This window comes from Canis lupus, chromosome 12, assembly GCF_048164855.1.
Source record: "Canis lupus baileyi chromosome 12, mCanLup2.hap1, whole genome shotgun sequence".
NCBI classification, from domain to species: domain Eukaryota; kingdom Metazoa; phylum Chordata; class Mammalia; order Carnivora; family Canidae; genus Canis; species Canis lupus.
In genome coordinates this window covers 5007612-5029744 of record NC_132849.1, presented here as the reverse complement: position 1 = coordinate 5029744, position 22133 = coordinate 5007612, and the positions used below count along the sequence as shown (strand labels likewise).

At 37.4% G+C, this 22133-nt stretch overlaps 1 protein-coding gene across 8 annotated transcripts in view; it reads right to left on the bottom strand.

Moving 5' to 3' along the window:
* The window catches only part of ARNT (aryl hydrocarbon receptor nuclear translocator), a 69836-nt gene that overhangs the window by 33657 nt on the left and 14046 nt on the right, over positions 1 to 22133 (bottom strand). For all 8 annotated transcript variants that reach the window (XM_072769263.1, XM_072769265.1, XM_072769270.1 and 5 more), the window contains 3 exons: positions 14200 to 14311; positions 8933 to 8977; positions 3109 to 3153 (listed from right to left, as the gene is read on the bottom strand). In XM_072769263.1, the coding sequence (XP_072625364.1) occupies positions 3109 to 3153; positions 8933 to 8977; positions 14200 to 14311 (202 nt within the window). The remainder of the gene's footprint in view (positions 1 to 3108; positions 3154 to 8932; positions 8978 to 14199; positions 14312 to 22133) is intronic.

Below are 22133 nucleotides of genomic sequence, written 5' to 3'. Positions count from 1 at the left end.
AAATGAGGGCAACTGAGTGGGGAAAAATTAGAGGAAGACAAACGATGAGACTCCTAACTCTGGGAAACAAAGGGTTGTGGAAGGGGAGGTGGGTGGAGGATGGGGTAACTGGGTGACGGGCACTAAGGAGGGCATTTGATGGGATGAGCAGTGGGTGTTATACTGTATGTTTGGAAGTTGAATTTAAATTAAAAAAAATTTTTTTTAAAGCTGGCTGCTTAACAACTGAGCCACCCAGGCACCCCCACATATGCTATTCTACAATTTAAAAAAAAAAAATCAAAGAGTAAATCATAATAAGAATGTCGAACAAATGATCACAAATACAAATCTCTCTGTAACATGCAGACACACAGACATGCACTCACAGATAACCAAACAGGTTTCACTGGAGAAATTACATAAATAAAACTTAAGAATTAGGTTTTTGGCATATCCCCTATCACTGATTTGATAAAGTAGTAAATTTCTGTTTATTCACTCTCCCATAAATTAGTAGTAAAGCCCTGACACTGGTGGATCCCTATGCCAACTGCCCCTCCCCTAGAGGAGGCTCAAAGGATTCCCATTAAGTTTTTCAGGAAAACAGAAAACTATAAGGGTTGGTGGCAACTGAAGAAACATCAAGGTATTGGTAGACCAGTGTATCAGTAATCAGCTCCATTAAAAACAACATATATATATAAAGAAACCTCAAATAAAATGTCTAAGTATGATATATTAACACTATTTCATTATTAAAAGTGACACGTACAGGGGCACCTGAATGGCACAGCTGATTAAGTGCCCAACTCTTGGTTTTGGCTCAGGTCATGATTGCAGAATGGTGAGATGTAGCCCCCCCACAACAGGCTATGTGCTTGCTGTGGAGCCTGCTTGGGATTCTCTCTCCCTCCCTCTCTCTCTCTCTGTCCTTCCTTCCCATGCTCACTCACTCACTTGCCTGTTCTCGCTCTCATTCTAAAATAAAAAAAAAAATCTAAAAAAAAAAAAAAAACAAGTGACATGTACAATGATTTTATCAATACCTGGGAAAGTTTCTACTAAATGTTCCACAGGAAAAAAGAGACTCAAAATAATACAGTAACAATAAGAACAAAAATATGAAAACTTATGTATACTGATGAGAAACGCAAGAGAACGGTCTTACATTCAGTAGTTTAAACATGTTCAGTGGTTATTATGGTTCCTTAACAAACTACAAATCCTTTATTTCAAAGAATTGAGAAAATACATATATTTTCAGCTTTGAAGACCCTCTACTAAATTCCCAGGAGAATATGTGAGGTAAACTGGCAAATCATCTCTTACAGGAATAAGTTATTAAAAAGAAAGTTAAATATCTAAAATTCTTATTATTACTGCTCCTACAAGTAGAAATCCATAATCCCTTATCTACTCTTATCTCTGAATGAAATATGTAAATGTTTTAATATTTACATTAAGGAGGACAAATGAAGACTAAAATAATTCAGGTCATGTCTTCATAGCTTTTTGGAATTTAAATCAAGAGACTGGGAACCTTTATGACCAGTACTATTTGATGGCTTGACTTTCATTCTTTTTTTTAAGTTTATTTAGTTAAGCAATCTTTAAACCCAATGTGGGGCTTGAATTCAGGACCCTAAGATCAGGAGCTGCATACTCTAATATCTGAGCCAGCCAGGTGCCCATAATGCTTGACTTTCTAACACAGTTTGAAAAACTATTCCCCAAATATCTATAATTAACTTCTCATTTTAGAGATGGTTTATATCCTCAAGTATTTATAAGTACCTATTTCATTAAATAAATTCTGTGAAAATCTCTTAAATCACTCCTTTCCTTTTTTTTTTTTTTTTAAATGTTGGTTTATTTATTATTTATGATAGTCACAGAGAGAGGCAGAGACACAGGCAGAGGGAGAAGCAGGCTCCATGCACCGGGAGCCCGACGCGGGATTCGATCCTGGATCTCCAGGATCGCGCCCTGAGCCAAAGGCAGGCGCCAAACCGCTGCGCCACCCAGGGATCCCAAATCACTCCTTTCCTATTGCCATTGCCTCGACTCTAGCCCAAGCACTCATGATTTTATAGCTATATTAATTATTTCAACAGCCTCCCATCTACCTCCCTGACTACAGTGCTTCTCTTTAATCAATCTTCTACACAGCTACTAGAGAAAAATCCCACATACATTTTATTTATTAAAATCTCTTTTTCAAAGCCCATGATGGCATCTTATTGCTTCAGATATAAGCTACTGTGACTGGTATTTTTTTTTAATAAATTTTTATTTATTTATGATAGTCACACAGAGAGAGAGAGGCAGAGACACAGGCAGAGGGAGAAGCAGGCTCCATGCCGGGAGCCCGACATGGGATTCGATCCCGGGTCTCCAGGATCACGCCCTGGGCCAAAGGCAGGCGCCAAACCGCTGCGCCACCCAGGGATCCCTGTGACTGGTATTTCTTAGCCCTCCAACAGTGGTTCTCAAAGTATGGTCCCCAGATTAGCAACATTTGCAATAAATATAAGTACTCAGTTAAGCTCTGGATTTTTTATTATTCATTTTTCTGAGGTGGCTGCAAACTCAATTTTTAAAAAACAAACTAATTCACTGTTAAAATATAAAATTTAGAATCAACTTTCTAAAAACATATATTTGCTTTTTATTAAACATAACTCAATAGTTGAGAAGGATTTATATTTAATAAAAAAGCAAAGTATTTTTCATAATCTTAACAAAATTTAAATTTATTCCAATCAAAATTCAACTCCACAAAAATTGTTTCTGTTGCCATTTTTAAAAGAAAACTATTATCTGTACAGATTTTGTGAACCCATTTAATAATAAATGCAACCAAGAAATTCCTAACGTGTTCCTGTGGACACCTGCAAGTTCACCGTATAACTACCTATTATATACATAAAAACATTGTGTAAATTGTACCATCAGTTTGAAGCCATGTTACCTGACCATAAACAATAACTGTCATACGAAATTTTGCCAGCTTTCAGAATAAGAAGACTAGCCAGAGAAATTGACTACTAATGAGATCAAATTAAAAATCTATACACTTGAATTGCCTGGTCCCACAACATGGCCCAAGATGCTCTACTACATTACCTGGCAAATCGCTCCTTATCATTAGACATCTGATCATCATCACACCTGAAGAAGAAAGATAAGATTAGCCCAAAGCATTATACTTGTTATGTCTACTTCATCTGAAATAAAAACTAGAAAGGAGTAAAAGTATTCAATAGGGAAAAAAAAGCCAATGGAAAAGCATCACAAAGCAATAGAGATATTGCTATTATTTGTCTTCTGATGTTCTCCTTTAACCTTACTTATCAGATACTGCAAAACAAGATGATAATCTCCTAAAGGGCACAGCTAACTGCCCTGTCAGCACCACTCTGAGATTAGGGATAGTTTTGTTTTAATTATGGCAACAACAACAAAAAAAAAACATGGCACATAATATTTACCATCTTAACCATTTTTTTTTTTTTTTAAATTTATGATAGTCACACACACACAGAGAGAGAGAGGCAGAGGGAGAAGCAGGCTCCATGCACCAGGAGCCTGACGTGGGATTCGATCCTGGGTGTCCAGGATCGCGCCCTGGGCCAAAGGCAGACGCCAAACTGCTGCGCCACCCAGGGATCCCCATCTTAACCATTTTTAAGGATACAATTCAGTAGTGCTATACTTAACATTGTTGTGCAACTGATCTATAGAACTTTCTAATCTTGCAAAACTGAGACTCATTATATACACTAAACATCCTCTTCCCACCTGCTCCCAATCCAATTCCCAGCTCAAGTAACCATCTCTATACTTTGTCTCTAATTTTGACTACTTTAGATAGATAGATAGATAGATCTCATATAAGTGAGATCATACAGTCTTTTTGTGACTGGCCTATTTTACTTAGTCAAATGTCTTCAACATTCATCCATGTTGTAGCATATGCCAGGATTTCCTTCCTTTTTAAGGCTGAACAATATTCCATTGGACATATATGTCACATTTTCTTTATGTAGTCATCTGTCAATGGATATTAGGTTGCTTCCACCTCTTGGATATTGTGAAAATGGGGCAGTGCACTTGTGTGTGCAAATATCTAAGACCCTGCTTTCAATTATTTTGGATATTTATGACCAGGAGTGCAGCTGCTGAATCTACAATAATTCTATTTTTAGTTTTTTGAAGAATCTCCATACTGTTTTCCACAGTGGTTAAATTACAATTTACATTCCGGCCAATAGTGCAAAAGGGTTCCCTCTTTTCACATCCTTATCCAACTTATTTTCTGTTTCTTTGATGGTACCCATCATCATGGATGTCACATGGTATCTCACTGTAATTTCAATTTGCATTTCTCTAATGATTAGCGATGCTGAACATCTTTTCATATATTTGTTGGCCTTCTGCATATCTGCTCTTGAAAAATGTGTATTCAAGTCATTTGCCCATTTTTTTTTAAAGATTTTATTTATTTATTCACGAGAGACACAGAGAGAGGGGCAGAGACACAGCCAGAAGAAGAAGCAGGCTCCATGCAGAGAGCTCAATGTGGGACTCAATCCAGGGACTCTGGGATCACGCTCTGAGCCAAAGGCAGATGCTCAACCACTAAGCCACCCAGGCATCCCATTTGCCCATTTTTAATCAGGTTGTTTTGTTATGCTGAATTGCTGTAATTCTTCATATATTGTAGATATTAACCTCTTATCAGATACATGACTTACAAGTATTTTCTTCCATTACATGGGTTATCTTTTCACTGCTTTCTTTGGTGCACAGAAGTTTTTAAGAGACAGTTTTAGATTATTACTTAAACAATGTTCTTTATCTCTCTGATCAAGGAAATAATCCCTTCATCCCAACAACTTCTACTTGGGATCATATCTGCTAAATACAGAAAATACAGGATTTGTTGAGGAAGGAAAACCTAACTTAAAAAACACTATTCTCTGGCAGCCCAGGTGGCTCAGCGGTTTAGCGCCGTCTTCAGCCCAGGGTATGATCCTGGAGACCCGGGATTAAGTCCCACATCAGGCTCTCTGCATGGAGCCCGCTTCTCCTTCTGCCTGTGTCTCTGCCTCTCTCTCTCTGTCTCTCATGAATAAATAAATAAAATCTTAAAAAGAAAAAAAAGGGGATCCCTGGGTAGCTCAGCGGTTTAGCGCCTGCCTTTGGCCCGGGGTGCAATCCTGGAGTCCCGGGATCAGGTCCCGCGTTGGGCTCCCGGCATGGAGCCTGCTTCTCCCTCCTCCTGTGTCTCTGCCTCTTTCTCTCTCTGTCTATCATAAATAAATAAATAAATAAATAAATAAATAAATAAATAAATAAATAAATCTTTAAAAAAAAAGAAACACTATTCTCTGCATGATCTAAATTTTCCTCTTCTCACTGCCACAGGATAGAGCAAAGATCTACCAACTTTTGGAAGGAAGTGTTTTTGTATGGAGATAGGTTAAGTCTCATAAAATTTTCAGTTAAACCCGTTATTAAATTAATGGCAAAAGTTATACTGTTCCTTCACAGATGTAAATCCTCAACTAATCCAACCCTAATAGGACTCCAACAGTTAAGCATCTGCCTTTAGCTCAGGTCTAATCCTGGAGTCCCAGGATCGAGTCCCATATCAGGCTCCCTGCATGGAGCCTACTTTTCCCTCTGCCTATGTCTCTGCCTCTCTCTGTGTGTCTCTCATGAATAAATAAATAAAATCTTAAAAAAAAAAAAATCCAACCCCAAGAATATTCAGTGTTTGAGAATAACAGGAGAGCAGAAGAAAAATGGGCAAACATGAAGAAGTAACTGAATTCCACTTCAAATACAAAGAGTCTATTTCCAGGACACAAAATATGCTTTAAATCAGATGCTACTAACTCCTAGTGGAAACACGTAACCGGAACTGAAAAGAGAGCCTTATAATTTACATATTAACTTTGAATCTCAAGAATGAGTCTTCTAGATCCTTACTACTCAAAGTATAGTCAGTGGCTGGAAGCAGCAGCATCACCTAGGAATAAATCAGAGCATAGAACCTTGGGCCCTACCTCAGGCCTACTGAATTACATTTAATTTTTTTTTTAAGTAATCTCTAGGCCAAACATGGGGCTTGCATTCACAACCCCACACTCAAGAGTTGCATGCTCTACCAACTAAGCCAGCCCAGACCTACTGAATTAGAATCTTCACCTTCACAAGAAACCCCAGGTGATTCTGTATATGCACTAAAGTTTGAGAAGCAGTATTGTGGATACTAGTAACTCTGACATTGTACCTGGAGTTTCAAAGGCTTGATATTATTAAAAATGATTTTATAGGTGTCTGGAAAATATAACAAAATGACATTTTAACAAATCAATGAAAAGAGATAATAAATTACAACTTTCAAAAGTAGCATCCACACTGGGTGTTATATACAGTATGTTGGCAAGTTGAATTTAAATAAAATAAAAACAAAAAATTAAAATATAAAAATTAAAACAGCACAACAAAAAACAAAGAGTAGCATCCACCAAGGAAATTTAATGCTGACTTATACAATGCAAGTAAGACTTTCATTGTCCAGAGTGGAAAATTCCAATTGTTTAAAATAAATAAAGAAATTTAGTGATACCTCTCCCAGACATAATGACCCACTATGTAAAATGAATTGTGACAGTCTTTTTTTATGGTTGGGGAAAGGACAACTGAACCTTTCTGGATCTGCATATAGTTTGTGACTACTAGATTTTGTGGAAATCGAGACAATGACTCAGGACCTGAGCTAACTGAGAAATATAAATAAGACAAGTGGTTATCTCTATGACACTCAAATGCATAATACAGTTCTACCAATAGCATCTATCAGTTATAATCAGGAATTCTCCTTTGGAACAATTCCCAGAACTGTTTGAAAAAGTTGATCCTTCCCCCAAAATTGAAATATCCTCCCCTCTTCACACTTATTACTACTCAATAAGTCTCAAAAGTCCTCTTAGAGAATTATTTTCTCCAATGTTTTGCAACTATTCCTTTCTGGTAGCCAAGTTACAGTTGTTTTCAAGAATATCTGGTAGGATTCAGCAAATAGTTAGCAGCAAGAAATATAAGCCTAAATAAAAATTACTAAAATGGGGACACCTGGATGGCTCAACAGTTGAGCGTCTGCCTTCAGCTCAGGGCATGATCCCGGGGTCTGGGCTCCTTGTGTGAGCCTGCTTCTCCATCTGCACGTGTCTCTACCTTTCTCTCTGAATAAATAAAATCTTTTTAAAAAATTACTAAAATGAAAAAAATAGATGTCTCTGACAGAACTTAAGCATTATAAAACAAAACAATGGCAAGCAATTTACAGCATGCATATCCTCTATGCAAAAACAAAAACTGAGGATTATGAATGTATGTCCACACATATACATTTAAATATATTTATATATATACTGAATATTTCTGGAAGGATACTCAATAAACTGGAAACTGTAGTTGTCTAAGGGGAAAGGGTCTGAAATGAAATGAAGACATACTTGCACTACATGTAACTTTGTAATATTTAAAAATTTATAAAATATATTACCAGTTAAGATTTAGTTGTTAGGACAAATGAAATCTGGACACTCGTATAATAAAATAATGGCTTTTTTTTTTAATAGGGCTCCTTTATCGATTAAATATTTGTTATTCAACAAAGTAGACCCACCTAGGTAATATTTTCAACTTTGGAAAGAAAAAAAGGTAGGCTACAGTCAAGGTTATCTTCCTTTCTTTGACTCTTACTGCTTGTGCTCGCTTCGGCAGCACATATACTAAAATTGACTCTTACTGCTTTCCTTTTTTTTTTTTAATATTTTATTTATTTATTCATAGAGACAGAGAGAGAGAGAGAGAGAGAGAGGCAGAGACACAGGCAGAGGGAGAAGCAGGCATCATACAGAGAGCCTGACGTGGAACTCGATCCCAGGTCTCCATGATCACGCCCTGAGCAGCAGGCGGCGCTAAACCACTGCGGCACCGGGGCTGCCCTGCTTTCCTTATTTAAAAACAAAATCTTGGGATCCCTGGGTGGCGCAGCGGTTTAGCACCTGCCTTTGGCCCAGGGCGCGATCCTGGAGACCCAGGATCAAATCCCACATCGGGCTCCCGGTGCATGGAGCCTGCTTCTCCCTCTGCCTATGTCTCTGCCTCTATCTCTCTCTCTCTCTCTGTGTGACTATCATAAATAAAAATAAAAATTAAAAAAAAAAACAAATAATTGGTCTTCAGCAAGAATAAGTATTTCCCTTCTCTGAAAGAAGTCCTCCAACAATATACTGAAAAGTCCATCTTCAGTGCTCCAGAAGATTCATTATTTAAGGATACAAATTCTAATTCCTGCTCTGAAAGAATCAATGGGCATCAGAAAATATTAAAGGTACATTAATGCCCACCCCCCTCAATGAATTACACCTTGGCCTCCTAACACACTGACTCAGGACTTGAACATAAGATTTGCTTTCGCCAAAGGAACACCAGCAAATGTCAATACAAAGCAGAGGCTTGATAAGCACTTAGACTGAGACTTGCCCTTCACACTGTAGCCATTGGCATGTAAAGAAACTCAGTCTGACATTCTTAAAGATAAAAGACCACAAAGAAAACAGAATAACCATCCAGCCAATCCACAGCATTGTGAGAAATAATATATCATCGTTGTTTTTAAACCACACAGCAATAGAAAACTAAAACAGGGTCTTGGAAATTCTCTGCCCTCTCTTCACTGAGCTCCTTCCTCTGGATCCATTTAAAAAATGCTTGAAAATGTTATAAGGTATAACACAATAGGAAACTTTAGTTTTAGGATAAAGAACTTGCCTTAGGCCTAAGGACAAAAATATTACAAGTCAGAAAATAAAAGATCATGAACTAATCTTTAATATCAGAAATCTAAGAAAATTTTTAAAAATCTTACCTCAAAAATTTACTGTTCCCTTCTCCATCATCATCAAAATCCAACCTGGGTAAAACCAACAATAAATATTATAAGCCCACTGACAATACAGAAAATTAAGAAATTAACATTTCTCAACCCACAAGCTATCTGAACATCCACCCAAATGGAAGAAGGAAAAGAGGAATTAGACACAGAAATCAAAGCTATGTGATTTCCTCCTTGTACCCAACTAGGCAATCAAAAGAGTACCTACCTGCTGCTGCCTTATATTTTCCTAAATTGGCAGTCTCCGCTTTTGCCAAAGTTTTACACTAGAGTACAACCTCTATCAAAGGAACAGGAATCCACTCAAAAGTGAAAATAAAAAATTAATATGAATAACTCAGGTCTGGGACACCTGAATGGCTCAGCGGTTAAGTGTCTGCCTTCAGTCCAGGGCATGATGCTGGAGACCAGAGAGCAAGTCCTGCATCGGGCTCCCTGCATGGAGCCTGCTTCTCCCTCTGCCTGTGTCTCTGCCTCTTTCTCTCTGTGTCGCTCATGAATAAATAAATAAAATCTTAAAAAAACAATAATAATTCAGGTCCATCTTTCATTTCTATAGTCTAAGCTATGTTACTGGCTTTCTGAAACATTCCAAAACAGTGATGTTATATACAGAAGCAATTTAAGATCTCAGAAGGTTATTAATTAATGCTTTTTTTTCCATCCCACATCTAAGAAACATGTAATACATACTAGAGAGAGGAAAACAAGAGACTTGCCGTCAAGGGACCTTCTACCTAGACAAATACAAATATAAAACAAGAATAGAAAAGTGCCATGTGAGAAGCACAAGCAATATGCTATAAGACATTTAGTAAAAGCAACAGTGATGGGCAGCCCCAGTGGCTCAGCGATTTAGTGCTGCCTTCGGCCCAGGGTGTGATCCTGGAGACCCGGGATCGAGTCCCATGTCGGGCTCCCTGCATGGGGCCTGCTTCTCCCTCTGCCTCTCTCTCTGTGTCTGTCATGAATAAATAAAAAATCTTAAAAAAAAAAAAAAAAGCAACAGTGACTTTCATTTCAGGGATTAGGGAAGATTATAAGTAATAAGGTAGGCCTCAGAACAGCAGAAAAAGAAAACACAGTATTCTAAAACCTGTGGGATGCAGGTTATTATTATTAATCTCTATATTCTCTACTACCACCCTAACCCCACATTATGAGTCTCTAGATGACATATACAGTGTCAATCCTGAAAGTGTTCCTTCCTCTTCCTCCCTGTAGCCCCCTAATTACCTGTCAAAATCTACCCAATAACTCCATTTCTAAAAATCTACCTTAAGGAAATAACTCAAAAGAGATAAAAAAAAATTATGTACAAAGATGTTCACAGAACATTACATATACTAGCAAAAACTTCAAAATAACTTAAATTTCCCAAAAAGGAACTGAGTACATCCCTTTGTGTAACTTAAAAATCATATTTCTATAAAATAACAGTAATGAAAAAAGGTTACATACAATTAGGTGAAAAGACAAGGCTATATAAAACTATCTAATTATAGATTCCAACTACTAAAAGATCTACATATAAAGAATGAAGAAACTATACTAAAAAACTGATTGGAAATGACAGGGTAGTAGGATAATTTCTATTCTTTCTATTTTCCAATCTTTATTTAAAAGAATGTATATTGGGGATCCCTGGGTGGCGCAGCGGTTTGGCGCCTGCCTTTGGCCCAGGGCGTGATCCTGGAGACCTGGGATCGAATCCCACGTCGGGCTCCCGGTGCATGGAGCCTGCTTCTCCTTCTGCCTGTGCCTCTGCCTCTCTCTCTCTCTGTGTGACTATCATAAATAAATAAATAAAATTCTTTAAAAAAAAAAAAATGTATATTTCTTCTTTAATTGATTACCAATAATAGACATTCATTTCAGAAAATCTGAAAATAAAAACAAGTTTCCCATAATCTCATCATCTAGAAATCTGAGGAGTATCCTTTCAGTTTTTTCTAGGCACATGTTACATATTTCCTTCTGACAGAGTAGTATGTTACATAAACTGTAATGTCCCAACATACTGTGAATATTTTTCTCTACTGATACATGTTACCTCCAATAACTGTACAGTATTCCATTTCAAATATACTAAAATTTACTCAACTAATCCCCTAATTTTGATATTTATAGTGCTTCTAATTGTTTGCTATTATACATAACCATAACATTGTGTTTAAGAGAGTGAACTCTAAAACTAACCTCCCAAGGTTCATATCAAATATCTTCCACTTACTTAGATCCTTGAGTAAGTTGTTATTCAATGAGTTAATGTAAAACTCCTGGAGACATAGTAAGTCTTAATATGCTACTCATGTTACCACCTAACTCCAAGGATGACTTGCATTACTATTAGCAGGTGAAACTTAAAGACTAGCTATATTAGATTTAAAAAAAAAATTTTTTTTTTTTTGACGAGAAAGCAAGTGTGCATGTGCAAGTAGGGGGAAGGGACAGAGGGAGAGACAGCATCTTAAGCAGGCTCCAGGCCCAGCACAGAGCCCAATGCAGGGCTCCATCTCATAATCTGGAGATCACAACCCAAGATGAAACCAAGTCGGACACTCAACCAACTGAGCCATCCAGGTGCCCCTTAGCTAAACAACTTTTAAGGAAGTAAAAAGAGAAATTTAACACCAAAAAATACTATCCATTCTCCCAAGCCTCTTTTATTATTTTTTTTTCTTTTTTAAGATTCATTTATTTACTTGGGGCACAGTTGCTTAGGCATCCAACTCTTAGTTTCAGCTCAAGCCATGATCTTCATGGGTCCTGGGATAGAGCCCTGAATTAGGCTCTGAGATCACGGGGAAAAGATTAAAAAAATAAAAAAATAAAAATAAAGATTCTCTCCCTCTGTCCCTCCCCACACATGCATCCACTAACCCCCCTACCCCACTCCACCCCCCACAAATAAATAAATAAATCTTTTAAGAAAAGTTAGTCCTTAACTTACAAAGGAAAACCCATAAGACTAATGGAAATTTCTCAACAGAAACTTGGTAAGCCAGAAGAGAGTGGCATGAAATATTCAAAGTATAGAATGGGAAAATCTGCAGCCAAAAATACTCTATCCATCAAGGCCATCATTCAGAAGAGGAGAGATAAAGGCTTTCCCAAACAAAAACTAAGGGAGTTTGTGACCACTAAACCAGGCCTGCAAGAAATATTAAAGTGACTCTGAGTGCAAACAAGAAACCAAAGACAAGAAAAGATCAGAAAAAATCTCCAGAAACAACAGAACAAGTAATAAAATGGTTATAAATACCTATCTATCCATGATTACTTTGAATGAAAATGGCTCAAACACTCCAATCAAAAGATAAAGGGTGTGAGAATGGATAAAAAAAAACAAGATCTATATGCTGCCTACAAGAAACTCATTTTAGACCTAAAGATACCTACAGATTGAAAAGTGAGATGATGGAGAACATCATGCAAATAGATGTCAAAAGAAAGTTGGAATAGCAATACAAAGTAGACTTCTACATTCTTGTATTGTTTTAGTCCTGCTTCGGTATCTGAGTGGTACTGGCCTCATGAAATAAATAACTGATGGAATGGTCTCATGGAATAACTGTGAATGTGATCCGTTTCATTATCTGCAAGATTCTGATAAAAACTCATTATTATTATTTTTAAATTTTTGGTGGGGTTCACCAATGAAGCCTTCTGCCTGGAGTGTTTCTGTGCTGGGAGATTTTATTTTATTTTATTTTTGCATTTTAAAAATTGTATTTAAATTCAATTAATGTGGTTAAGCATCGCCAATTTTATTTATTTTTTTAATATTTTATTGGTTTATTCATGAGACACAGAGAGAGAAGGCAGAAACATAGGCAGAAGGAGAAGCAGGCTCCTCATAGGAAGCCCAATGTGGTACTTGATCCCGGAATTCCAGGATCACACCCTGAGCCAAAGGCAGAAGCTCAACCGCTGAGCCACCTAGGCGTCCCCAATTTTGTTTATGTTTTTAGAAAAACTTAATCATTACTTTCAATGTTATGTCATTGTTTATTCTGATCTCTAATTTATTTCTTTTTTTTTATCTTTTTTTTTTTAATTTTTATTTATTTATGATAGTCACAGAGAGAGAGAGAGAGAGGCAGAGACATAGGCAGAGGAAGAAGCAGGCTCCATGCACCGGGAGCCCAATGTGGGATTCGATCCCGGGTCTCCAGGATCGCGCCCTGGGCCAAAGGCAGGCGCCAAACCGCTGTGCCACTTAGGGATCCCTATCTTATTTATTTCTGATTTTTGTTATTCCTTCATTAAATTTTAGTTGTTCCTTCATTTTCTAGCCCTCTGTGGAATAATGTCACCTTATTTGAGTTTCTTAATATAAGCAATTACAGCATAAGTTTCACTCTAACATCTGTTTTCACTGCATCCCACAGGTTTTGGAGTACTGTGTTTTCTTTTTCTGCTGTTCTGAGGCATATTTTGATTTGCTGTTTGATTTCTTATTTGACCCACTGCTTGTGCAATGTGTTAATTTTTACATACTAAATATTTTAATTTACATTGCACATTTTCCAGCTTTATTGTTGATCTTTAGTTTTGTACCACTGTATTTGGAAAATACACTTGGTATGATTTTAGTCTTCTTACATTTGCAGTATTTGGTATACCTCTTTTTATGTGACTTCACCAGAGGATTCTTCTGTGTTTACTCAAAGGAAATGTGTATTCTATTTTACTTGGAGGGAAGGTTTTACATATATCTTTTAGAACCATGTATTCTGAAATCAATGCTTCATATACGAAACACTCTTATTGAAAAAAAGAGGGTACTCATTAAAAGTAAAGTACATCAGAGGGAAGGTGGGGAGGATGGGTGAACTAGGTGAAAGGGCACACTTGTCTAGATGAACACCTGAGTAATGATGTATAGAACTGCTGAATCAATATACTGTATACCTGAAACTAATAAAATACTGTGCATTAACTACATAGTAATTAAAGGAATAATCTTAATTAAAAAATATTTTTTTAAAAAACTTGCATATAAGAAACTTAGATAAAACATTAATTCTGAAAAAAAAAAAAAAAAAAAAAAAAAACATTAATTCTGTAAAAAGGAAAAAATTCCAGGGACTAAAGAGCAGTATCTGACAGCAGTGCAGTTAGTAACCAGTTGAAATGAGAGGGTTAGGCATAGCAAAGAGGATTCGGTTCGGCCACTAACTGAATGAGGCTGGTTTATAAGAGAGGCATATATGACACATGATACCCAAACTTACCCTGGACGCCGCTTAATAGCCCTGTGGACAATGGCTCCTCCACCTTGAATCCCAGCTGCAGGGTTTCCTGCGGCAATGGCTGGACCCAATGACGGTACATCTGATGTCATTTCTATGACAGAAAAATGGAAATATACATTTAATAAAGATAGTCCATCACCTGGGTAGCTCAGTAGTTAAGCATCTGCCTTTGGCTCAGGTTGTGATCCCAGGGTCCTGGAATCAAGTTCCACATCAGGTGGGGTACTTGCTTCTCCATCTGCCTATGTCTCTGCCTCTCTCAGGGTGCTTGCTTCTCCCTCTGCCTATGTCTCTGCCTCTCTGTCTCTCATGAATGAATAAATAAGATATTAAAAAAAATAGTCCTTCTTATCATCATCATCATTAAGTTAGCTAGTCAAGGTATGGATGAAATCCCAGTAGTTTGCTAGAAAACCCATATGCAGATTGCTCTTCTGGAATTCTTATACAAGTGAAAACATACATTCCCTATATTCAGTTCCCTCCAACTTCACAGAGTTAGGAAGAGGGAGTACTGTATTCTATTTGCAACTTCACTTTTAAAAGCTTATGATAGACACATATGCTAATCTAAAACAACACACACACACAATTGATTTATACATTTTATTCACCCAACAAACATATATAAATTAGATCCTTGGGATGCCTGGGTGGCTCAGCAGTTGAGCCTCTGCCTTAGGCTCAGGGCATGATCCCAGGGTCCAGGGGTCCCACATCAGGTCCCCCGCAGAGAGCCTGCTCCTCCCTCTGCCTGTGTGTCTACCTCTATGTGTCTCTCATAAATAACTAAATAAATTCTTAAAAAAAATTTAGATCCTTTTATTTATCTAGCATAAATAGAAAAGAACTCAAAATAACTGGAATTCTAACTCTACCTAGCAATAACAAAATAGCACTCTTCTTTCCTTCTCTAAAGTAGTGTCACTGAAAGCCAGCTAAAACAGGTTTAAGGTCCTATATCCCATAATACAAAAATATCCAAGCTTCAATTTTAAAAAAGAAAATCACTCATCATACCAAGAACCAAGAAGATCTCAAACTGAATAAAAATAATGATATGACATAAATGTTAAGATTATTGGACAAAGGTTTTAAAAATAGTCACTATAAAAATGCTTCAACAAAAAAAATGCTTCAACAATTTTTTTTTAAGATTTTATTTATTTATTCGTGAGAGACACACAGAGAGAGAGGCAGAGACACAGGCAGAGGGAGAAGCAGGCTCCATGCAGAGAACCCGACGTGGGACTCAATCCCGGGACCCCAGGATCACACCCTGGGTGGAAGGCAGGTGCTAAACCGCTGAGCCACCCAGGCGTCCCTACTTCAACAATTATTAGCACAGTTCAAACAAACTGAAAAGCAAAAAGAAAAAAAAAAAGTTTCTACAAAGAAACAATATAAAGAAGAATCAAATAGAAATTTTAGAACTGAAAAATAAATAAAAAGTTAAGTGGATTGATTCAACAGCAGGATGGAGAGAACAAAGAGAAGAATCAGTGAAATGGAAGGCAGAACACAAGAAATTACCCATTAAAATCCTGGGAGAAAGAAGAGAAAGAGAGAAAGAAGGGAAAGCTGAAAAATAATGTCTGAAAATGTCACAAATTTGGCAAGAGATGTAACCTGATTCAGGAAACTGAGTAAACCCCAAAAAAGATAAACCTAAAGAAATCCATTCCAACACATGTCACAATTAAACTTCTAAAAACTGGGATGCCTGGGTGACTCAGTGGTTGAGTTTCTGCCTTTGACTGGGAGGGTGATCCTGGGGTCCCAGAATCAAGCCCTACATGGGGCTCCCTGCAGGGAGTCTGCTTCTCCCTCTGCCTATGTCTCTGCCTCTCTGTGTCTCTCTCATGAATATATAAATGAAATCTTAAAAAAAAAAAAAAGAATACAGTTTGCAAAAATATGGGTAAAATTCAGAGCCTTTTCTTTTCCTCTGGAGTTTCCTAAATTATGTTTGGTGGTTGAAGCAAAAATACAACACTATCTGCATGGTTCTGGATGTTTATAGAGGAAATATTTAAAACAATTAAATTAACAAATGCAGATACCAAAAGGAGGTAAAATGTTAACACTTAAAGTGGTAAAATGACACCATTCATAGATTGTGATGTTATGATCTTTAATGCAATGCCCACTCCAGCAATTACCAGAAAAGCTATACACAAGAAGATATACCAGCAAACATTACAGATAAATCAAAATGCAATTCTTTTTAAGATTTTACTGTTATTTTGTTTAAACTTTATATATGGGCAGCCCCGGTAGCTTAGCAGTTTAGCACCACCTTTGGCCCGGGGCGTGATCCTAGAGGCCCAGGATCGAGTCCCACATCAGGCTCCCTGCGTGGGGCCTCCTTTTCCCTCTGCCTGTGTCTCTGCCTCTCTCTGTCTATAATAAATAAATAAATAAATATAGATAGATAGATAGATAGATAGATTAGATTAATATTTAAAAGCAGCCAACAGGCAAGACAGGAAGAGACAGTTCACCAAAGATATACAAATGGTAAAATAAGCATATAAAATGATAGTCAACATCATTAGCTAGTGAGGGAAATGCAAATTGAAGCCACACTGAAATGTACTACATACCTATCAGAATGGCTAACATAAAAACAAACAAAACAAAAACCAAAACCAATACCAAATGCTGGGAAGGATACAGAAAAAGTAGATCACTTATACATTGCTGGTAGATGTAATACAGAGCAGCCACTTCAGAAAATAGCTTGGAAGTTTTTTTTAAAAAAACTTGGGATGCAGGGATCCCTGGGTGGCTCAGTGGTTCAGCACCTGCCTTCAGCTCAGGGCATGATCCTGGCATCCCAGAATCGAGTCCCACATTGGGCTCCCTGCATGGAGCCTGCTTCTTCCTCTGCCTGTGTCTCAGCCTCTCTCTCTCTCTCTGTATCTCTCATGAATAAATAAATAAAATCTTAAAAAAAAAATTGGGATGATCGGATGGGTCAGTTAAGCACCTTACTTCAGCCCAGGTCATCCTGGGATCAAGACCCACGTCCTATTCTGTACTTAGAGGGGAGTCTGCTTCTCCCTCTCTGCTCTTCCCTCTCCCACTCATGCTCTCTAATAAATAAAATCTTTAAAATACCACAACTAAACATGTCACTAACATACAATCTAGCACTGCATTGATGGGTGTTTATCCCAAAAAATGAAGACATGTCAACACACAACCCTGTACACAAATTTTTACAGCACTTTTTCATTCATAATAGGCAAAAGCTGAAAAAAGAAAATCCAAATGTCCTTCAATAGGTGAACTGTGATATATACCCATTATCACTGAATATTACTCAGCAACAAAAGGAATAAAGTATTATTGCTAGATACAACAACTGGATGAATCTCCAGAGAATCACAAGGTGAAAAAAGCCAACTGCAAAAGGTTGTGTACTATATGATTCCATTTATAGAAACATTCTTGAGATGACAAAATTATAGAGATAGAGAACAGATTAGGAGCTGCCCTGACAGTGGGGGGAGGGTACAAGGAAAGCTGATATAGCTGTAAAGAGGCACCAGGAGGGGCTCTTTTGATGATAGAAATCGGTATCTTGACTGTAATAATGTAAATATTATGGTCATGATATTGTGTACTATAGTTTTGCAAGACACCAGCAGAGAGTGGGTTAAGGGAAGGGATCTCTGTATTACTTCTCATAATTGCAAATGAACCTAAAATTATCTCAAGGTAATAAGTTTAAAGTTTTAAAACATTTTTAAAGTCATATACTTCATCTTCCTTTTGAACTTTAAAATCTGTAAAGTTCTAATAACAATTCTTGAAATTAATTTAATGACATTAAATTTTAATGTTAAATTTGAAAGAGTAGCAATATGGCATTGCATTTCCTCATCCAGGAATATGGTACATCTTACATTTGTTCATATCTTTCCTAATGTCCTTTAATAAAATTTTATAATTCACATAAGTCTTACATACTTCTTGCTCTAATTATTTTAGGTATTTTATGCTCATTAATACTGTAAATGAAATCACTTTTCCATTTCAACTTCTAACTAGTTATTGCTAGAATAAAAGAAAACTACTGATTGCAGTATATTTATATTATACCCAAATAACTTTACTAATTTGTCTTATATAAAAGCAGTAGTTTATTGAATTTTCTTAGTATAAAATCAGTGCACCGATAGTACGACCTAATGGGTTGTTTTTTTTTTTTTTTAAGCCCTCACCGTGTGCCTCTCATTTATTTCCACAATGACCCAATGAAGTTGAAGAAGGGTTCAACAGTTGTCACCAGGGACACATGGGTGACTCAGTGGTTGAGCGTCTGCCTTTGGATCAGGGCATGATCCCCAGGTCCTGGGATCTAGTCCCACATCAGGCTCCTCTTGGGGAGCCTGCTTCTTCTCCCTCTGCCTAGGTCTCTGCCTCTCTCTGTATGTCTCTCATGAATAAATAAAATCTTAAAATAAAAAATTACCACCAAAGAGGTCCATGTCCTAAAAAAGGTTAAGCCACTTTCATCTAGAGAATCTCCAAAATGAACATGGATATCTCTGAGTTATCATTTTCACTAGACTTAATTTGGGGTTTTAATTCTATTGATTTAACAGATTTTTAAAAATCAGGAATGTACTTTTTAAAATCTGAAACAAATACTTTTGTAAAGCATTTAATACAATTATATTTTTCTTTTAATTTGTTAATAACGTGAATTACAAGTTTTCTCAGGTTGAAACATCTTTGAGTTCCTGAAATAACCTCGATAACTGCAATAGATTGAATAATATAAAGATGCATGTCCACATAGAACCTCAGAATGTCATCTTATTTCAAAATAGGGTCACTGAAGATTTAATTAGCTAAGACTGAGGTCATAATGGGTTAGAGAGGGTTATAAATCCAATGATTGGTCTGTTTTGTTTTTTCTTTTAAAATCTGAGAGAGAGAAAGAAAGAGTGAGAGCACAAGCACCTGCAGGCAAGGAGGAGGGAAAAAGGGAGAGGAAGAGAAAATCTCAAGTCTCAAGCAAACTAGCGCTCAGCACCTGATCTCAACTGAAATCAGGACTTGGGCAGAAATCAAGTCAGACACTCAACCCACTGTGCCACCCAGGGACCCCAACTGCTTTCTTCATGAGAGGAAGGAGAGACACACTGGATACAGAGACATGTCCAGGAACTAGAAAAGAGGGAGACATTTCTCCCTTAGAGCCTCCAGAAGGAACCAACGCTACCAACATCTTCACTTCAGATTCTGATCCTCCAGAAACGTGAAAAAATAAATGATTGTTGTTGTAAACCCCCTCATTTGTTAATTTGTCACAGCAGGCCTGGGAAACTAATACAATAATGATCTATACTCTTTTAATATACTTTGGATTTGAATCACTAATATTAGTTCCTCTCAAGTGGAAGAACTTAGGGTAGCGTAGTTAAGGAGTGCTTACTGCACTGAAATTAGGTACCTTCTACTAAAATCACAATTTGACCAAAATTACAGAAAAATAGTAAATATAACATATTTTTAGTCAGTCAACATAATCTCCCAGATTTAAAGAAAAGCTACTTTCCTGAAACAGAGGAAAAATAACACAAAACTAAGTCACTGAAAACACACAACTGAGGAAAACAGGGGTCATAATGGAAACATTCCAAGTTGGAAAGGGACATCTGGGTGGCTCAGTCAGTTAAGTATCTGACCAACTCTTGATTTCAGCTTAGGTCGTAATCTCAGGGGTCGTATGATCAAGCACAACATTGCTACAGTTCAGTGCTTAGGGTGGAGTCTGTTTAAGATGTTTGCTCTCCCTCTGCCCTTCCCCTGACTCGTGCTCTCCCTTTCTCTCTCAAGTAAATAAATAAATATATTTATAAAAAATTTTAACTAAATAATAAAATGTTCAAAAAGAAAGCTTGGGAACGGGATCCCTGGGTGGCACAGCGGTTTGGCGCCTGTCTTTGGCCCAGGGTGCAATCCTGGAGACCCGGGATCGAATCCCACATCGGGCTCCCGGTGCATGGAGCCTGCTTCTCCCTCTGCCTGTGTCTATGCCTCTCTCTCTCTCTCTCTGTGACTATCATAAATAAATAAATAAATAAAATTTTAAAAAAGAAAGCTTGGGAACAATAATTCATCATATGCTCAATGTCTAAAATATGAGCCACTTTGGATATGCTTTTAATGTTTTATTTATTAATCCTAAAATCTACATCCAAATTATATTTACAGTAAATTGCACCTAACCTAGGGGCACCTGGGTGGCTCAGTGGTTGAGCATCTGCCTTTGGCTCAGGTCATGATCCTGGGGTCCTAGGATCCAGTTCCAGATCAGGCTCCCCACACGGAGCTGCCTGTGTCTCTGCCTCTCTCTCTCTCTCTCATGAATAAATAAAATCTTAAAAAAAAAAAATATATATATATATATACACACACACACACATATATGTGATGAGAATAAATAAAAGAGAAATAAATCTGTGGAAAAGAAATAGAGCTAAAAGATACCCCTAAAATACAATAAACATGAGAAGTGAACCGATCTACAAATACTCAAATTAACTTGACATTAGTGTTCTTTAAAGAAAATACACAGATAGCCAACAAGCATATAAGAAGATGCTCCACTATCATTAATCATTAAAGAAATGCATATCAAAACAACAATGAGGACAGCCTAGGTGGCTCAGCGGTTTGGCACCACCTTCGGCCCAGGGCCTGATCCCGGAGCCTTTGGATGGAGTCCCGCGTCGGGCTCCCTGCATGGAGCCTGCTTCTCCCTCTGCCTGTGTCTCTGCCTCTCTGTCTCTCATAAATAAATAAATAAATAAATAAATAAACAAACAAACAAACAAACAAAATCTTAAAAAAAAAAAAACTACAATGAAATATCACCTCACCACCATCAGGATGTCCACCATGGAAAAAAATTTTTTAATTTTTTTTTTTAATTTTAAATGATAAAAAGTAAATGCATGCCAAGCTGGCTCAGTCAGTAGAGCATATAGGACTCCTGATCTCAGGGTTGTGAGCTCTGGTCCCACATTGGGCACCGAGCATAAAGACAAAATTTTTTAAATTAAAAAATAACAAGTATTGGGGCGCTTGGATGGTTTGGTCAGTTAAGTGTATGCCTTCAGCTCGGGTTACGGTCCCAGGGTCCTGGAATCAAGCCCCACATCGGGCTCCCTACTCAGTGAGGAGCCTGCTTCTCCCTCTCTTTCTCTGCCTCTTCCCTTTGCTCGTGCTCTCTCAAATAAAAATCTTTAAAAAAAAGGGGGGGGGGGAATCCCTGGGTGGCTCAGCGGTTTAGCGCCTGCCTTTGGCCCAGGGCGTGATCCTGGAGTCCTGGGATCAAGTACCACATCAGGCTCCCTGCATGGAGCCTGCTTCTCCCTCTGCCTGTGTCTCTGCCTCTCTCTCTCTCTCTCTCTCTCTCTGCATATTTCATGAATGAATGAATGAATGAATGAATGAATAAATAAATAAATAAATAAATAAATAAATAAATAAATAAATAAAATCTTAAAAAAAAAAAAAAAGCATTGGGGCACCTGGATGGCTTAGTCAGTCAAGCATCTGTTCCTGGCTCAGGTTACAATCCCAGGGGTCCTAGGATGGAGCCCTACTTCCAACTCCCTGCTCAGTGAGGAAGCCTGCTTCTCCTTCTCTCCCATCTCCTCCCACTTCATGCTTCTCTTGCTATCTCTCTCCATCTCAAATAAATAATCTTTAAAAAAAAAAAGTATTGGTGAGATATGGGGAAACTGGAACTCTTGTACACTATTGATAAGAATATAAAATGGTGCAGCGACTATGGAAAACAGTATGGAGAGTTGTAAAAAAAAAATTAGAAACAGAACTATTTTATGATCCAGCAATTACACTTCTGGCTAAACACTCAAAAGAAT